The following is a 21,062-nucleotide window of genomic DNA, read 5'->3' as shown; positions in this document are numbered from 1 at the left end:
GGGTGGGGGTTGGCCCCGCCATATAGCCTATAGATAATATATATATATATATATATATATATATATATATATATATATATATATATATATATATATATATATATATATATAGCCTACTTCATCCTTTCGGAAGACGTTTATTGTACTCTAGAATTGGTTCTTCCTGGAGTTAGTGGAAAAAATGTAGACTCCCCGCCCTTGCCAGCAAGGGGGTCTGGGGGAGCGCTGTGAGCTCCCCCGCCGCCAAACACCATTTTACGGTATTGAAAGTCAACAAAATGCATATTTTGAGGTATTTGCAGTGAATTATCCTGCTATTAAAAGTTCTATTTCAAAAACCTAATCTGCTATTCTTACTTACTTAGATCCTCAGGCGTCGTTCGGCGCATAGGACGGCAAGCTACTTCCACAAAAACTGTCACTGGCAATGTCCAAAGACTCTTCCCACCTGCTCTGAGGACCTCCATGAAAGTGTGGCTAGGATTTCTCTGTTTGCGCTTTCCTCGTAATGACCTCTTATGTCATCGCAACTCTTATTATGCGTGATTCATTTTGTCGGAGAACATGTCCCGCAAATCTCATGCGACGCTCTGTCTCGACCTTAATAAGGGGTCGACTCCCAGTTCGGCATAGGATTTCTTTGATTGAGACCCGATCTCTATAACCGACTCCTAAAATCCGTCTTAGCCATCTTTGTTGAGCCACATTTAGTCTTTTTTAATTTCGGTATAGAATAATGTTTGGTACTGTACGAGATGACCTTTTTACATCATTTGCCCTATAGATCTAAGGTCTTAATGGGGTACTTTACTTTTTAAAATTTTACAAGATGAAACTTGATGGAAGACACGCACTATTCAAGAGATATATCAATTATATGAAGACCCCTCTATAGTGACGCAAATTTAAAAAGAAAAAATTACGTTGGGCAGGTCAAATAGAAAGAAAGTCAGAGAACAGAGTAGCAAAAAAAACAAAACAAAACAAAAAACAACAAAGGCAGGCGGCCCAAAGAAAGACAACGAATACGACGGATTGATGATGTAGAAGCAGATCTACAACAGCTAAGAATTCGGACATGGAGAAGAAAAGCACAGAAGATATCTGCATGGAGAGATGTGTTGAATCAGTCCAGGGCACAGAAGATATCTGCATGGAGAGATGTGTTGAATCAGTCCAGGGCACAGAAGATATCTGAATGGAGAGATGTGTTGAATCAGTCCAAGGCACAGAAGATATCTGCATGGAGAGATGTGTTGAATCTGTCCAGGGCTCTCCATGGGCTGTAGTGCTTACTACATAGGCTATTCCTCGAATGTTATCTGCTTTTCTATTTCAAGCAAACGCTGGACAACCCTCTTTTTTCATGTCTGTTATTTGTACGTTTCGGATGTTCCTTCATAATTGAAGATTATTACACACTAGCCCAAACCTTCCACAGGACAGCTCGGGACTACATCTTACACATCAACAAATTACAACACCTACACTTGTCTGTTCTACGCTTCATCTCTGGGATGACAATAATGTTGATGATCTCCTTTTTTTTCATTGAAAAACTGTGCCTCAAATTCGCATTAGCTAAAAAAAACAACTTTGTTTTATAAGGGCATTAACAAAATTTACAATAGCCCCCAGTACGAAGACCATTTTTTTTTGGGGGGGGGTTTGTTCGTGTTTTACTATAGTTCTTCCACCCCTTTTGTCCTAACATGTTTGGTCCCTGTATTTTATTCGATACAGTTCTATAGTTCAAAATGTATCGAAATCGGAACTAATCAAACATTTACTCCAAACAAAAGATCTAGATTATTTCTAGATCTATGCAAATGCTTATAAAGCAGTTTGCGTATTTTTATTTTCAAACTGGTATCGAGTTAAACTCAAGATTACCCTGTACCCTCATTAACATTATTAGTTCATCCACACAACTCATAAAACATTAGCAATACATTCAAAGACACGAGTGGGAAGGCCTGATCATTAGAGATAACTCCATTCATTATCACCTACTAGGAAATTAATATTTTATTTTTACAGAACTCAATAAACAAAAAAAAATTATGATTTTATTTTACTGCACATTTATTCTTTAAAAACAAAAACAACAAAAAAGTGACAGAAAAACAATGGCTTAGAATCAAAAGCTTTACAGTAACAAAAACAAACAAATGTACAGTGTTATTTGGTAGTGAAACATTTTTGTTTGGAGTGTTTAAGAACTCTAAGCAACCCAATACAATATACTAGATCTAGTTTCTAGAAAAGTATAAACAAATAGCAATTACATCTTTCTGTAAATTTGACCAGCCAATTCATTAAAATATTAGCTTTGAGCAGGACAAATGCATTTGCTTAATTGTCAGATTTGCAGGCTTTTTTTAACATTAGAAATGTTTGAAAACAGCTAATAACATGCTTATTAAGTGCTTCCACATTGACTTTTTTAGACTGAAAAATTATTTATGCAATTAAAAAAAAACAGTACGTGAAACTATAAAAGCTTTCAGATTAACTATAAATACTTCACATTCAATAGAGTTTGCTTAACATTAAGGCAGCAAAAGTTTGACATTTTTTTATCACAGAAAAATACAGAAAAGAATCTAATTTCAGTTATACTAAGTTATAGTATTTTAAAATGTTTTCCAGTGTCTGTTCTACCTCGTACATATAAACAGTTGCAAGTTAATAACATAGTACTTCTTTCAGTATGATGGTTTTCAACATTTTGGAAGCAAGCCAAGACCAAAAAAAAAATAAATTTTAATGACATAATGACAACTGAATACAGTTAGTAGACACACCAGAAAGCCAAAACCTAAATGCATGTCATTTTATTTAGACATGAACATTTTTCTCTCCTTTTTTGGCAAGATCAAACAGAATTATAATCTTGTAAACACTAGGGACTGGAGATAAAATCTGAGACCACTTTAATAAATGCAGGTAACATTTATCAAAAGCAATAACTTGAATTATGTACATGTATGTAACTAAAAACATTGCTAGAATGTTTTTAGTTTAAATTATCAGTTGTAACAATCATATTTTGTAATACATAATTTTTTTGTCTCTGATTAACCAGACAGCTTATAATTGGCACATTATCCAAGCTAGGGGAAAAAAAATAATTAGAAAAACAAGTAAACAAAAATGTTAAGTACATCATTAGTCATTCAAAAGAGACGAGAGAATTGCTTTATTATGTACGATATAAAAAAATGATCAGATAACTTCATGTGAAAGTGTATATATTATTTTAAATTTATATTTAGTGCATACATATTTCTTTTTTTTTTTTAGATAGTAAAAAAAAAAAAAAAAAGGTGAAAGACAATAGACGATTCATTGCATGGACAGTCAGTGTTTTAAGTTGTTTTTTTTAACTTGAAGTTAACAAGAGCTTATGAAGACTTTGTTGACAGGGCTGAAATGGATTGTTTCATAACACAAAGCCTTAACTTCCCAGCATTGCTGAAGCAGGAAGCCAACATCCCAGGGTAAATATAAATAATTTAGGGCCAAACCATATTGACACACCCAAATCACATAAAAATTCGCATAATGAAAAAAAAAAGTTCAGATCCTAGAAGCTTTGTTAAACGACGATATTTCTGTCGGCATTGTAAAAAAAAAATGTATAAAAATTACATGAGCAAAAATACAAATACTGCTACAATGTGCACAACACTAATCATGTTATTCTCAGTTGCACATTATTTAATGCTTAATCAGCTAAGGTAATGAATTGAAATACTTGGTAACTAATGATGCTAAAAGTGGAGTTGATGATATTTTAGAAAGAAACAAAAAAAATATATTTGCACCAGAGATTTGCTAAGACTACAGTGCACAATGTCAACACATAAAGCACAGTCATTGATAAATTAGTACTAATTGGTCTTTTTTAAATTGGGAAAAACAAACTGATTTCAGTCTACACTTCCAGTCTGTAAGCTGGAAGGCTAGTTTCTAGGTCCTGTAGCTGGATAGTGCATCTGCTAACAGCTGGGGTTAAATCAATTCGCAACTCCTGCAATTTTTCTTTGTGCAGCCCAAACCAGTGGCGAAGGGATTCACTTTCATATGTTGGAATGAGAGTTACCTCTAATTCTTTTTGCTCCCAAGTGGCTTTAGCCTCCATCAGGGAGGACAATAGCTCAGTATTTGGGGAGAGAGCGCTTATCACATAATAACGAGCACGAACCCTTTTAAAAAATTCAATGTCACTATAGGCAGGATCGCCATGGTTAGGTATGTATGTCAGATCTACGTAATAGGGAGTCATTGGAGGTAGTGGGGGGAGTTTAGAACTCAAAGGAGATGCTCGGCTTGAGCCTGTTGGAGGTCTCTTAGAAGCTGTGCCTGGGCGTGCTGGTGCACTTCTGCTAGATGCAGGTGCAGTAGCTGGGCGCTTTTTAGATTCCTCAATTTTCCCACTGCGACCTGTTGATGCTTTAGCAGTCATGGACAAGCGCTTATCTACTCCATTGGATTTCTGGGGTGATGTGGCACCAGTTTCATGAATTGGGGATGGTAAACCCATAGGAGGCCCCCATTTCTCTTCTGGATTAAAAGTATCCTCTTTCAAATCATCCTCACTTTCTACATTTTCCTTAGGTTCATAAGGTAACTGTTCTGATGACTTGTCTGCACCAATAATGAAAGGGTTGAGACCAGATTCCTGAAAACCATGGGTAGCTTCACTTGTGGAATCTGGAAGTGTTCCATTTATTTTGAGTACGCCAACAGATTCATCAACATCCTTGTCATCATCAGAACAAACTTCATTTGGTGACTGACCATCAGGACTATCTCCATCAATGGAATCTTCCTCATGGACTTCCTCTGAAATGGATTCACCTTGGTCCAACACAGCTGGCTGAGAGTTGACACTGGAGTTATCATCCACTTCAGCATCTTCAAACTGTCTTTCAGCTGAGATTCTGGAATCACTTTTTACCTCTTCAATTTCATCTGTCTCTTGGCTTTCAGATGCATTGGTGTCTTCTGATTGACTAGAAATAGTATCTTGGATTTGTTCTATGATAGGGCTTTCATTGTATTTCTCCGCATTGTCTTCAACTTCTACCAGACTATTATGGCTGACATTGTTCTCATCCTCCTGGTCCTCTTCATCAACTTCTTGGATCCCACCCATATCTCTACCATTGCTGGAGTCATGAATGCCATACTGAATATTCTGCTCCATGGAAGGTTGGCTAGGATGCTGTACAGGTTCAGGGCCATCATGTGCAAATACAGGAGTTTCAAAACTTCCAGTTGCTTGTCTTGCAGCACTGTAAGTGTAATCGGACTGCTCTTCTGGAATAGGTTCAGGCGATGATGGAATTTCCTGCGCAGGATCTGAATACGAGATATTCTCTTTGTTGCTTTCAAAGTCTTGCAGTTCCTCCTCAGCACGGCTAAACTCTGATAGCTCTTGCTCATCAGATTCAATTTTGGAGCTGTAATCTGGCATAGTTTCAGAATCTTGGCTAGGTGATTCCAATATAATAGGAGGTTCAGGTAGAGCCTGAGGTTTTACTTCCTCTTCTTCAGCTTCAAAGTGATCAGCCCCATTCACTTGATTTTGTGGAGATTCATTCATTAATTTGTCAACTGGTGAAGAGACTATTATGTCAACTGATGACACTTTCTCCTGAGTTGGTTCGATTGGATTTGCAACATCTTTGACAATGATCAGTTCCTGTTCAGCTTCAGGTTGGCTATCAACATGATTGCTTACGGGAATCTGGTCTTCATTCACTGATTGAGGCAGAGCTGCAGCACTCTCAGAGGCATCTGGAGCTTTTGCCTTTACTGGTGATTTAATAGGAGAAGTTTTTGGAGGAGACGGAGATTTTGATAAAGATTTGGATTTTGTGGGAGATGAAGCTTTGACTGGTGAAGTTGGCCTTTTAGTAGGACTAGCCGATGTGGGTCTAGATGAAGGTTTGCCTTTTTGATCTCTTTCTGTTTTTTTTGTGTCATTATCAGCAGACTTTTCCTTTGTAGTAAGTTTCTTTTTGTTTGTCTCTTCTTTAATTGTTTTGACAGCCTTTGTTGGAGAAGTTACAGTCCTTTTGATTGGTTCAGATCTAGTGGCACTTACTGGTTTGTTGGCTAGATCAGATCGTGTACTCGTAGTAGATTTAACCGGCCGAGATGATCCAGGTTTGGCAGCCCCAGCAAGTGGTTTCTTTACTGGGGGTGGTTTGATTAAATCTCTATTAGTGCAGGCAGCAAGCTTTAAATAGCCAAAGCTTTTGACTTTTTCTAAGCCTTCAATCACCTTGTGTTGAGGAGCATTTCCTGGTAAAAAAATTCTAACAATTTTTTCATCCAGATTATAAGGCTTCCAGACAAGCAAAGCACAGACTGATAAAACATTTTGCATGGGGAAAGGACCACTGGTGCCCAAATTGACTGAATGTTTACTCCAAGCCTGATAAAACTCTTTCAGTTCTTTGGAATCAGCTACAGGGTTAAGAACATACATATCCAGGGAACCATGCCCCAATTTATGATACAAATTAATTGGCTCGCATGTTTCACCAGTAGCACTACGAAGACAAGGCTGGGGACTTATGCCTAACTGTTTAGCCATCTGGGTCATTTTACAAGCTTCTTCTGCTAAGTTTATTAACAGACTGGACTGTGAAGGGGCAGTGTCTCCATCTCCCCCAACAGAACTTAAAACAGTATTAAAGTACAGGTAGCCTATCTGGGGGTGAATATTCTCTAAGCTTTTTCTCTGCAACACTGTATTTAAACCAAAGATATTATCAGTACCTAGATGGGTCATCAACATAGCATCTACCCTATCTAAATGTCTAGCAAAGTCCCAGAAACAAGCACGCCTATTGAAGCCACCATTGACAAGTAAATTAAAACCATTGATTCCAAAAAGAGCCGAGTCTCCCTGGCAGCCTGGAAAAATGTAGAGTGTTGGGCGTGTGAAGCCTATGTTTCCAAACTGTTCTGAAGCTTGTAGGAGGTTTGTGATGGGAACCACTTTGAGGAAGCTTCCAATGTAGGCAGTGAATTGTACAACCCCATGGATGTTATCTAGTTTCTCTTGTGGGTTGAGTTGTATCCTCAGGTGACTGGTAAAGTCTGCCTTGCTGATGCTGGTGCCCCAGTTGGAGTCGGCCAATGTGTGAATAGTTAAGTTAGCTTCTATATTCTGTTTCAACGCATTCTCAACATCAACATTTTTGAAAATCTAAAAAAAAATAGACCAAAAGACATTTACATTTAATATTAAATTAAATAAAAAATGCCTAACTAGTTTAAAGGTAAAAGTTAAATGATCTACATTGACTGGGATGGTTACTATTTCATTCTCTTTTCAGTGATGGAAACAGACTTTAAAAAATTATAGGAAATTTTGTACACCCCCATTTTTTAACTGGCCTGTCGCGGCGACTTAAATAAAAGATGCAGCTGAATTTTTTTTAATTATGTAGAATCATTTTATCTAATGTTGTCTTTAAATAAAGTTATACATAATAATTACACAGCATAAGCTTTACTGCACACATGCACACAAAATGCATGCAAGGCACTATTGTTTGTACATATAGATAAAGAGAAAAAGCTTTTTGCAGATGCTTTATATCTGGGTCCAGGCAGTCTGAGCATTCTATAATAGATAAATGCTTTACTGGTATTGTAACAACTTCTCTCTCTAACAACTATAAAGAGTTAATGTGTTTGAAAATCAAAACATGTACTTCAAAAGTATGAGCCACTTCTGTTTGTTTCACTGATTATTAAAGTTTATACAGAAGAAACTGTTTAACTTTGTACATGAGGTCCACCAAAAAATGCTTGAAAAGCAATTGAGAGAAAGCTGTAAAATGTTTGCTTGTAAAATGTTTTACATGTTTCGGATGTTCCTCCAGGTTGAAGATAATTACTTCCTAGTCCAAACCTCACGCAGGACGACGGGGGATGGGAGCGGGCAGAGTTTGAACCCGGGACCATAAATAAGTCAGAACGACAGTCCAGTGCGCAAACCACATGACCAGGCAGCTGAATCTCTGCTGAGTTCTTAAGCAAGACAAGCAAGAACAACCAGATGAGGAGCAATGCTTAGAGGAAGAGAATGTTTAGCAATTAAACTGCCTATTGAGGCTTCCTTAAGTGACTTTTTCATGCTGATACAAGTTGTTTACAAGAAGTGAATCTCTACCACACTGGGCTTTTAAAGCATTAATAATGATTAGTTATTAGTTAGATATAGAAAAAAAAATTGTTATATATTTTTCAATATAGATCTAGTATATCTATAATCTAGATCTACTTAAATCTAATAACTTTGATCTACATCTCTAGTGACTCTAGATCTAATATATTATTATTAGATCTATATTCTATCAGATTTATACTTAGTAACTCACTATAGTGTCTACATGTAAAGTGATGGTCTATAAAGTAGGCCTACATCTAATCTAGATCTTATAACAGATCTAGATGTCTGAATCTAATCCCATTTGAGCTCTTGGAAGTTGGCAGGCAGGGTTCAAATTAAACAAATCTAGGGGCCATCGTAACAACAGAGTACAAATTAATAGCGCATAGTGGCCAGGCATATGATAATGATTTTATAACTCATAAATGATACTCTCAAAACTCTGATACTTTTCTAGGCTTTTCAAAAGCTGGCAAGCAGCCATTAAAGTCTAGACGTTCTAGAATCAAATAAAAGAAACTAGATATCTTATCTAGAATATATCTATCTAGACTGATTCAAACCAATCTAGTCTAGACCTAGATCTAGACTTATAAGACAATACGATAACACAAGATTTAAAAAAAATAGAACTTTGTGTCAAAAGACCGGATGTTAAAAACAAATCAAATCTTATTTCGCATTCTTCAGAAAATGGAAAAATAATAAAATCTTATTTTTTTTCCTCATAAATTTCGTTTTTTTGCTAGAAAATTGGATCAGAAGAAATTTTTGAAATTCCGTAAATTTTTAGAAAATTCCCATCACCGTCTTAAGAAAATGACTTAATAACCCACTTTGAAATGTTGCATTGTAATACCTGTAGTTAAAACAAACAAATGTAAAACTAATTTATTTGGGTAAATAATGATTCATCTTATTAAATAAAACATTACCTGTGCTAAATTGTTAAAAGCAAAAGTGTCATCTTGCAATACCCAAGCACCTGAGCCTTGGAAAGCATTTCCAGCATATATGATGAATTTTGTCTCCGATGGACTTAGCAAAAGTTTCTGTAGAGAATAAAAAGAAATTAATTACTATCAACCTGGCTATGAATTTGATGCATGGTTAAATATGTCTAAGAATTGACAATGAATTATAAAAAGATATGAACCTTAATGGAGTTTTTCACTGTTTGTGACAGAGGATTTATCAATATTTCCACTGCTATTTTGTCAGACTGGTGCTGTATTACTCTTTCCCCTGAAAACAAAATGATGAAATCAGAAACATTGCAATATATGTCTGAACAATTATACTAATATATAGTAAATGCTTGCCTGTGCTGATTTGAATGTAATATTAAGGTATTCGGCAGAAATTAGTTTAAGCCAATATACAATTTGTTTAAATAAAGTATTGATTTACAATGGTCAAACTAATACTAACACTGTTTCCACACTTTCTAATAGAAATATTTGTGATTATATTGAGTTTTTAAATGCTTCAATCATGCCAAGCATACAAACTGCATCTGTGACCATGCAAAAGAATTTAAACATTGTTATTCCTGTGACCATTTTTTTTCCCATTGTGATATATGTTTATATATAAAGTACATTGAACTTAGAACATAACAGATTGTTAAACAAACAACTCATGTCACACATTTAATAAAAGATTAGCATGATAGATACAATAATCATTTTTACAACACTTGAACAAGTCAAAGATTATATTCACAGACTCAATGCAGCATTTAGCTTCAACTGAACCAAAGGACTACATTTGAGCAACATACAAAATATCACAAACACACACAAAATATCAAACAGACACTAAAAAGAATGTCAGAAGAGTAGCTCATGTCTTATTCAGAATGAGAAGATAATCTTACCTAAGCTTAGATCATTTTTAGTGTAGCCTACATATTTTTTTTTTTAAAGAACATTTTTAAAAATTGCAGTTTAAAAAGGCAACGAAAGAAACTGAGTGTTTAAGAAATTTGTTTTTTGTTCTAAAGGTACTAAAAGTAAATATTTATATTTTTAAACAATACATGTTGTTCTATTTAAAAATTTTTTTTTTGGTATTATAACAATTTTTCAGATTTGGAGCTATTGGGTTAAATAAAAATGCATAAAAACAAAGAATTTACTGGGCAATCTATAACAGCATTCTCAATTTGGGGTAAACCTCTGACAGTACTCTCAAGACCAGTTGATGGTAATAAAAAAAAAAAGGCCATAATGGCAGTTAAGGATCTCTAAAGCACAGAGAACACATGTATAATGATATAGGCTCAAAACAAAACATGCTTTCTATATGTTAAATCACAACATTAGTTTGATACTTAAATAAACAAGCACACATTTGTCAAGCTAATTAAATTTAAATTTGTGAAAACAAAATAAAACAGAAAATACTAGAAAAAACAACTCAAAAACTTAAAAAAAAAAAAAAAAAAAACTATTGACAACAAGGTGAATGATGAAGGAATACATGGCCGTTGTATTACCTGGCTTGTTGCGAGCTACTGGGATGAAGAAATGGAATGGATGGTTGGATGGACATGTTTCTAAAAACTTACAATAGTTACAAACAACATCAAGTTTCATATTAGTTAGTGTCTTACAGAAAATGTTTAAAAGAATAAAAAGGAGACTACATCATTTATTACACAAGTCATTGGTAAACTTTGTACTTTTGGCTAAAACTATAAACAGAATGTAAGAATAGCAAAAAACTTACCATTGCTGCCTTCTTCCCCTAAGGAGGCTCTATTGGCAATCTGTGCCAACTCTTCATTGATGTTAATCCCTGTTTCTTCAGTATCCCAGCATTTGAATCCTGTCAAAAAACAACAACAATTATAACAATATATGAAATCATGAATGTTATATTACAAAAACAAGCACAATTATTTTTATAATAAGTGCTGTAAATTTATGTTTTGAGGGGAAAAAAATGGTTGGTCCTTGTGATATCCATATAACCAACCTTTTACGCTATTGTTCACAGAAATGCAAATTAAACATCACTTGCCACTATTGGTTGTTTATTTTGAATTATATCAAAGCAACAATGGCTGTTTTGAGCTTGTTGAAAAATGGGTCTACTTCATTGTACTCTTTACTACAACAACTTAATGTCAAGAATTGTAATTAGAGCATGTTTTAATGGGCATATATTTCACAGAAGGTGAAAGTATAAATTCATCATGGCCAACAAATTCTTTAAAGAGAAAATACAAATGGCATTGCTGCAGAACATTGACAGCCTGGCCAAAAAAGCTGCTGCTGAGAATGTATTCTAAACGGCCAACTTAGGACTTCACTAACAGAATAAGTAACTTTGAAGAAATCCATATTATTCAGTCTCATTGTTAAAGTGCAATTCAAAGTCACCTCCTATTCCATGTCACTTTGAATTAAGTGGATTACAGTGTATATAAAAAATATTTTTAACGCAATTATGTGCTTTCAGTTATGTCTGGGGCGTGGTGGCTGGCCACTTGACACCCTCATTAATAGTCAGTCAATGAAAAAGATGACATTTACATCATCTGTCCTTAAATTGAAAGGTCTGAAAGGGGTACTATACTTTTGTTTTATTTCAGTTGTCATTAAATACACAACCTGATCACATGATTTAGTTCTCTTTAAAAAACACTTTTATCACAAAATGCTTGCAAGTTATATCTGAAAAAAGAAAGACACTTTAAGAACTACAGTGGAAATTAACTTATGCTTCAATAGAAGTGCATATTCCAACTAGAATGCAGCTGCTGAATTATCAAGAACAAAATCTAATTTTTTTTTACTATGTTTGTTCATACCTCCAATCACAGTGCCATTATAACTTATTAACCCTTAAAGTGCTGAGCTGTTTTACAATAAGTGCACACAAAATGGAATTACAATTCTGATGTTCAGAGGCTAAACCACCCACAGCGTTTTAATGGTTAATATAGGGACTTTAAAAGCCCCTCCCCCCAACAAAATATAAAAATGTGCTATTTTGTTTTTGTTTTGATTAAGCTTGAAAAGGATGAATGCTTCACATTTATGTGACAAAAACTAGTCTCCACTATTGGACACACTCTGTGAGGGAAAAATGGCTCAAAGTGGTTGTTTTCCATTGAATGAACAGAAAAATGCTTTAAAGTATGTCTTAATAATGTACAAGTAGCTAGACTACTTAGCAAGGGTAACCACTGTCTTACAAAAAAGTCTAAAAAGCCTGAATGCCTATTTAGGATAAGTATCTCCCTTTGAACTAAAAATATTTATTTTAGTAATAGAGGCAAAAAGCGTAATTAATTGCTTATTAAACTTGTTGAATGACACCCCCCCCCACCCCCCCAAACAGCACATCTGTATTGACAACAAACAAGCTTCAAGTTAACTTAAAGACAGAGAGACGTGCAGTAATAAAAGCGCTAATCAATGCTGGCAATAAGGTGTGTGTTCAAGTCAATCTTCCAGCAGACTAGCATTTAGATCTACTATCTCGGAAGACCTGGAGTTAGGTTTTCATTTTGCTAACACGTCTGAGTCACCAGCCAAGTAATCGATGAAGTCCAGGCTTGTCATTGAGCAGCGTTGACGATCACGATACTTCCCCTCCCCACCTTTCCCCCCCCCCCATACACCTGTACCCAATAATCGCTTGGCGAGGGATCAAATCAATTCACTGGTTTAAATAGACATCATTTTGGATAGATTTATTTTTTTTTATAGGCGATGCAATGTACACGGTGCGCCCAATTAGCCCAATCAGTGACATATTAATGACAGCCAAAATATAACGGAAATACATGCTTAATCTGGCATCTTTCAGACCTGTCACGTGATGTATAGGTACAGTCTCTGGTTTCCAGCCAAAGTCAAAGCTCTTTTCATATGTTCCATCAAAGTTCTGGGCTTCTAAAACTTGTTTTAAAACGTCATGGTATAAAGCTCCCCCCCCCCTTTTTTTTTTTCTCCTAACCCGAAAAATTAGCGAAATCCTTTTAAGAATACGATGTAGCATAATAACGGTGCTTATGGTTGATGCAGTCGTGAAATTATGCCAGTAAGGGAATGCCCCCTGGCTGATAGTGTCAGTTGTTCTAGGTAAGCAACAAGAAGCCGGGCGAGACGTGTTTATACCGTAGACGTAAACAAAGGCGCTGTAAGGCATGTGTGTTACTTGCGCGCTGAACACGCACGTGTCATATATTAGTAGATAAGTGACAGCGCATTGAGGAACTGCCAAGTCAGTGACATTTAGACAAATCCAAGCGCATTGAGATTGGGCATGTTTGTCGTCACTCAAGATAGACACTAGTTTTTAGTTTGCTCCTTCAATAATTACCTATGGCTATAGTGATCCTTGGCCTAACTAGGTTCTCCAATGCTGCTGTGTCAATTAGGGTTAGTGCAGAGATTAAGGCTACCAGGATGGGAATGACCATGTGAACTTTTGAGACAATGGCATTGCTCTAACACAAGCTGTCATACTGTTATGGCACACATCGTGTTTCTATTTCACCCCAAACAAAGACTAAGTATTTCACAAACACCCTAAAGCCTATATTTCTTTCAGTTATAAAATTCAAGTAGAATGTCAACTATATAACCGGACACTGCGATATCAATTAGTATATATGTGTTCTTAAAGCTACGTGGTAGTGCTTGACAGTCTCCCATATACATTTAGTTGTCTCCCATATACATTTAGTTGTCTCCCATATACATTTAGTTGTGACTGTAATTATGGTTGAGGACTAGAGTATGCGTAAATGCAGATTTCGACAGCTGGTCTTTCCTATTAAGTGTTTCAAACCATGGGCCGGGAGCCAGTGCTTTAACTTGAGAGAACTAAATGACCAATGCCAACCGTAAACATAGATTAGTTCTAATTAGAGATTTGTGTCCTGGATAACAATCGATTTAGCATGTTACATAAATAGATTGAGTTTGTAGTAGGCCCACTAATTAATATTATATGAATACCGGGATACATTGATGAAATGATTTGATTCTTTACAAATCAATCAAACTATGCTAGATCAGCGATTTACATACTGGAAAACTCCACCGAGAGTTAGCTGGTACTTAGATCTAGTACGAATGTTCAGCTAAGTTGAAATACAAAAGCGTCTGGGGTGTGAAATATGTTCAAGAAACGCTGCATCGAACAAAGCGTTCCACGATATTTCATTAATTAAACAAATGCACACACAAACAATGTTCTAGGACTACATTCTTTACACACACACACACACACACATAGTGCTACGCCTAAAGCTATGACAGACACTTTTCATAGTGACACAAGTCGGTGCCAACAGTGAGCGCTGCTTCTGTCTACGTCATTCGTCAGTGACCCATTCTGGAGCTCCTTACAAGCGCGTGTTACAAGTGGAGGCCTACATCCAGCAAGGTTAACATCAGTACGACACACATTTGTGTGATTACAAGCAAACCTGAGGGAGCAACGCAGTCCATTGGCTTGGGGGGAAAAAAAAACACACTAGTGAATATTTGACAAATATTGTCTCTACCTATCCTTCGGTCTAAATGTTTCTATAGACTGGCTGTAAGTATTCATGTGTATGTATGTACACTTACACCATTGGAAGATGTTTGTAATGTGTTTCCAATGTATCAAGTAGAGTTGCGGGGGAGAGGAAAGGATATCCTTCACAACTGGCAATCAAAACCGGTTTAAGTCGGAATCGGTTTTCATCTAATTGCATCTATCCATTTTACGGACACGTTTTGGATTTTTTAGCAATGGGAATGAATTGACAATGTACAGTGCAGGTCAGGATACAGGGGGCCAGCCTTAGGGCACTGCAACCTATGCGGCCGCAGTGGGCCCAGCACTTTCATAAGCCCCGTGCTAACACTAGGAAACTAGTTGTAAATTATTAAATTAAACCATTTTAACTTAACAGGGTTTCCGCTGCCTCATGATTTTCCAGGAGCTCCTGGAAATCTAAAATTATTAAAATATCCTGAAAACTCATAAAAACGTCTTAAAAATAGACAAAATTGTCATTTTACGGTGCCTTTCAAGATGGAAAACGCCAATCCTACTCGCGATTAAAACAAAAAAACGGCAATGTCAACTTTCATTTAATAAAAATAATAAGGCGAATTTTAACCAAAACATTAACTCCAAATACTTTATTTACTGTAATAGTCAGTGGCATGTAAATATAGATCTAAATCTATCTCGATCTCTTTAAAAAATCAAAAGCGATATTTTGCTAGTCGATAGTCAAAAAAGCAGATCTGAATGTTTATCGGCCTATTGTAGATGGCTCGTAATTTAATTTGACCGTGATTTTGTACTGAGTAAAGTTTGAACAAAATGCAAAGACGTATTTATTTTCAAACAAAAAAATAACCTTAATTTTCACTTGTTATCCTTATCCCTATCCAGACTAGGCCCCGCGCAATCCGTTTCGCATAGGGCCCCGCAATCTGTAGGACCGGCCCTGTCAGGATATGACCACTTCAAAAGGGAAGGTTATCAAGAACAAAGACCTTTAAATAGCACACGAACAATATATATATATAATTATATATAATTTTAATATTTTAATGCACGAACCTTCCCGTGTTTAGTTCTTACAGCGGGATAGCGTTTTGTATTGAAACGTGCATGCATGTTACATATGGAATGAATGCAGTTTTGAGGAGATAATTGAATAGGGTGAAATAGTGGAGCATTCTAATCAGGACACTAAGCCACGGACTTTCCTTGACAAAGTGAAGCGTGACCTTCGTGACCCTAATACGTGGGCCATAACAAAACTATCTTAATCCCACCACAAGTCTGGGTGTAGACAAGATTCACCACTAGACTCTAGTGCTTATAATTGATACACTAATATACGGATAGATAGATAGATAGATAGATAGATAGTGGTAGCAGGACCAAGTTTCGCATTTCACGAATGATAAAAGATTTCTAACGATGATCGTTTATTGCATATCTGATTATAATCCTATTAGAAGACGCCGGGCAGCACTTCGCGGTGCTAAGGATTCATTATAGATATAGAGAGAAAGGATCAGTTTTGCAAGAGTGATATTGTTTACACCAGAGTTCAGCGCCGGTCCGCTGACTGCCACATTCTAATGAAAGGCATCGTATGTCATACTTTACATTTGAACTTTTAACTATTTTACGCATTAAAAAAAAAGCTGTATTCATTCAGACCCCCACCCCTTTTCAGTAAATCTTGAATTTACGATTTCTAACGTTCCAGTCCAAACGATTCCCAGTCTCCATTGATCAGCACGAGTGTATACAGCATCAGATTGTAGAAACAGGATGAAAGGGTGACATCAGGATTGAAATGTAAATCGTTCTGTCCATGTAGTCTTCGCTCTGGGGGTGACCTATATTTCAGACACGCTTGTCAGGGCCGCCGCAACAAAACGTTGACTCCAATGGAACTCAAGCTTCTGAGGCTTTAGTGTGCAATCTAAGCAGACAGGAGGGGGGCGGTATGGTCTGACGGCATCACTGACTGATATACCGCCCCACGTTAGAGAGTAGCTGGAGCGGCCACCAACCAGCCAAGACAAGACTTACTCCTCTTCTAAGCTATTTTTTTTTTAAATACGCCTGAATTTTCATTGGAGCCCCATTATTTGAATGTAAACACTTTGTTTAAATTTGCCCAAAGTTCTTCACTCATTGGTGCCAACATCCATTGGAGAAATGTTCACACAAAGGGGGGGGGGGAGACTTTCCTCATCTCATTGACAATACACAAAGTGAGTCAGCCCAAGTTTTCCCCCGCCACTAGTGCGTCATCAGGCAGTCTATGTGTGAGACTTACTAGCCAGGCGCTCCCCACTCCTCCCTGCACTCCAAGGCAAGTAGGGTAAGAGTTCAAGGAAAGGGAAACAACATCTAACGAGACAGTACAGCGAGGTAGTCGTCTGCTAGCGGTAAATAGCCCCTGCGTGTCTTCATTCACTTTCACACTCGTACAGTAAACAAACGTGACGCGGGGCACACTACCGTATCGAAAGCTTTACTGTGCATGTACTATTTACATCTACAGTGCATATTTTCCTACTTACCGGTAATTAAAAAAAAAAGCATTACCGGTATCGTCAGGAGCAGTTTATTGGTAATTTATAGATCTATAACTCTGTATATTAGACATCGTCTGCCCTATACCAACTAGAGTTGAACACTTCATTGGTAACATTTTAGCTAAACAAAGGTAGAATTCTAGAACAAAGAAAAGTGTCTAACCTTGTCTTAACAGTAGTCAAAGTTAGAAGATGAAGGCTGGAGGAAACAAAAAGGAAGGGGCGGGAACGAAGACTGAGTGTTGGAGGAGAGAAGAAAAAAAAAAGTCTTGAGGAGGGAGTGTTTGGAGGGGCTGTAAGAAACAGTACAGGTGAATAGAAAATGCTAGCCAGGTGTAGACCAATATGAATAGATGGATTAGGTGTAAACTCCATCACATCACATATTGCGCAGCCTAACAATGATTAACATTTAAGGAGAACCAAAATTAATAATAATAAAAAAAAAAAAAAGATGAACTATCATTCGGAATCTTACGGATGAATAATTGCTTTGAGCGAGGCAGTAAGTTGGTGAAACAAGGAGGATAGTGGAGGAGACAAGAAGAATAAGAGGCTACAATAGAGCTTAACCCGGCATAGACATGCTGGGGGGGGGGGAGAAAGTTCTACCCGCCTATCCATGTGCCTGACCTAATAAGCATTGGAAGAAAAACTTGAGGGATATCTCATAAACACATTAGGTGAATACCGGACTGCTGTTTAGTCGTAGATTTTAAACAGTGAAACACACATACCACCACCCATATCAGTGTTTACCACCAGGGAGCCATTTTATTAAAGCACAACACAATGTGTCAGCTGTCTCTGTAGAAGCTATCACACTTTGAATAACATGACATGAATAAACTAAACATCTTATCTTGCGTTGGCATGTATTTTAATGTTACCTATACAGTGCTTTAAAAAGTGAAACAACAGGTTAAATTAATTAAGATTTAATAGGTTCAATGATATTCACATTGCTCACATTTTGAAAAAAAAAAAAAAGTATCAAATGCTAATTAGAAATGCCTCAAGGAACTAAAGTTCAAATAAAACATGAATCCAATGATAAAGGTTGCATTTAATAAAAAAAAAATGTATTAAGGCTTATAAAAGATACAATGATATTTAACAAACAAATTAATACTATATGCAATTAAAGCACTAGACTGAAAATGGGTAGACAATTTGATTTATAAATGACATATAACCAACATTGAAAGTGAAAGGTTTCTAGATAAGCCTAATCAACAATACATCTATAATGAAGTACAATTAAAAGTTTAGCTTCATGTTAATATTATACAATCAAGGAGGAAAAAAAAAACTGTCCCCTTCCCCCCAATCAAACAAAAATAGGGAATGAGTCCACTTAATTGTCTAAACATGGCCTAACTTGTCTGAGACTCAGATAGTAGACACGGGTGACTGAGTAAAAACTATTGAAGGGCTTAGATTTAAAGACATGCTATGATGAGTATCTGAAATCTGTAGGGGAAATTTAAAAAAAAATATAGTTGGCTATGCTACAACTTAAATAATTCTCAACTAGTTAATTTATATTTGATTTTTACAAATTGTGTTAAATTTCTTAATCAATGGACATAAATTGTGTACCTTCAGGTTTAAGAAGAAGTAATACAAAAGTATAGTTTCATTTTTATATAATCTTAACTTTAGCCGTATAGTCCAGCTAGAACCAGATGATTAAGATACTAGTAGTAGATATAGATTTTCATTGGTGAAGACAAATCAAGGTTTCTAAATGCGTTTAGTAATAAAACAGCAAATCTAAAATCTATGAAGTCTGTCTAACACATGAAATATATTTTCATTACTAATTCAAATAATAGACCAATGTGCCTAACTAGGTTATGGAGTTTAGAAATATGCTCCTATAATTAGTTTAGAGTATAAATAATGTTTACTTATATATATATATTCATTTTTCTTTGTCAATGTCTGATCTAACACTTTACTGTTAGCGTCATTTCAGTCCAAATATTATTTAACACCTAGAGCCTAACCTAGATAGTAAATGCTACATAAAATTCCTGGATATCAGATGCCAAGAAAAGATGACAAATGGGTTTGTACTGTTACTCTGATTGGCAAAAAGGAGGAACTTAATACTGTTAACAAATGAAAGCTGAACTGGTTTGGTCCTATTGTAAGACATGACTCACTGTCAGAAGTCATCCTTCAAGGTACAGGGGAGGGAGCACAAAGAAAACTGCTGACCAGGAAAAGCGAACTTTCACAGCACCCCTATATTGAAAGTCAAGGAACAGACAGGTCAAGAGACTAGAGAGTATCCTAAAAAGCAATAACCCTCCTATCATCTACCAAGGCTAAACTAGCAAGTAAATAGACTGAAATTGAAACTGCTGTAGAATTTATTATTATTGATTATGGCTAGATTTTTATATTATCATATCTAAATCTAGAGTCACTCTTTTTATTCTTTCTCTACAATCTTCTAACCCTTAATTAAGTAATATCATGTCTACATGTGTAAATTCAATGTAGATCTAACAAGTAGCTAAAGTGCCTAAAGTAACCCTAAAACTAGAAACATACATAGATCTATTACTCTATAAAGTAATTATATTGACAGACACATTATATTGATCTGAGTTTTTGGCACTAGAGATGACTACAGTTACAGCTATGTATGGTCTAGTATTTTATATATTATATATATATATATATATAGTTCTATAATTCTATAGGTACACTAGATCTAGTGAAGTGTAAATCTAGATCTAAATCTAGACTAATCTAATATTAGTAATATTTAATATCTAGATCAAATGATAAGTATATATAAAAGAGAATGCAGATCTATCTAATCTAGATCTATAAACTATATAATCTATCAAAACTATAGATCAGCGGTTCTCAACCTTTTATGCTTGGCAACCCCTTTTTACAATCTCCCACTTTGCCGTGACCCCCCCCCCCCCACATACAGCAATAGAAGAATAGACAATAATAATCCATATTTTTGAAGGCAACCCCCTGGCAAATCGTCAATCGACCCCCAAGGCCAAGGGGGTCACAACCCACAGGTTGAGAACCCCTGCTATAGATCAAAGTATTTAAAGCTATCTAGTCTAGACATCTATATACTATATAGATTAATTAATTTAGAATCTACTATCTGGACCTCAAGATCTAGAGTCTAGATCTATATTAGTGACAGTATTGTCTAGCTACTATATTATATATAGATCTAGAATCTATCTGGCTAGTGAGTAACTAGACTGTTAAAAAAGTTACTAGAGTTAGTACTAGAGTACTAGACCTAAGACTCTGGACTCGGTACTATACCCTAGATCTATCATATCTAGTAACTCAAACTAGAGTGTAAATAGATCTACCCTTAACTCTATCATACTCTAGATCTATCATTCTATGTGACTCTTGTGAGTATGTCTAGTTAGTAGTCTAGTCAAACTGAGCAAACTAAAACTCCCTTTTTTTTAAAGAAACTAACCTTTGGTTATTTCTGCAAGAATAAGTAGCTTCTGGTCCTCCGAAAAAGGTTCGCCTACAATAAGAAGCAACGCGCTAGATATGTTCAATTGATCATCCATATCTAATAAGATATCGTCTCCTTAGTCTTAGTTTATTTAGAACCAGATCAAGCTTAAAACTGAAATTTGACAGGGAATGCTGAGTTCGAGTTCAGACTTAAGAATCTAGATCTAGTCTACATCTACGAACAGACAAAGATTTCGATTGGTTATGCAGGATTGAAACGTAACCAATACTTGCTT

The 21,062-nt window shown here is 35.9% G+C and overlaps 1 protein-coding gene across 3 annotated transcripts; it reads right to left on the bottom strand.

Annotated features, from left to right (window-relative positions):
• Positions 1–2,067: 2,067 nt before the first annotated feature.
• On the bottom strand, positions 2,068–21,018 carry LOC106078513 (microtubule-associated protein 1B-like). 3 transcript variants are annotated; one of them, XM_013239398.2, is made up of 6 exons: positions 20,780–21,018; positions 10,937–11,035; positions 10,704–10,721; positions 9,360–9,448; positions 9,139–9,255; positions 2,068–7,231 (listed from the first exon to the last, which is right to left on the bottom strand). In XM_013239398.2, exons 1-6 carry the CDS (start codon positions 20,877–20,879, stop codon positions 3,941–3,943), a joined length of 3,714 nt encoding a protein of 1,237 aa, XP_013094852.2. In that variant the 5' UTR covers positions 20,880–21,018; the 3' UTR covers positions 2,068–3,940. The 3 variants fall into 3 exon arrangements, with proteins under 3 accessions (XP_013094852.2, XP_055877613.1, XP_013094853.2); XM_056021638.1 differs by having other exon boundaries at positions 10,704–10,718; XM_013239399.2 differs by lacking the exon at positions 10,704–10,721 and having other exon boundaries at positions 20,780–21,017.
• Between the last annotated feature and the right edge of the window lie 44 nt (positions 21,019–21,062).

The sequence above is a fragment of the Biomphalaria glabrata genome, chromosome 1 (genome assembly GCF_947242115.1).
Source record: "Biomphalaria glabrata chromosome 1, xgBioGlab47.1, whole genome shotgun sequence".
In the NCBI taxonomy this organism is placed as follows: domain Eukaryota; kingdom Metazoa; phylum Mollusca; class Gastropoda; family Planorbidae; genus Biomphalaria; species Biomphalaria glabrata.
The sequence above is the reverse complement of the archived record's forward strand: the minus strand, read 5'-3'. Positions and strand labels throughout refer to the sequence as shown.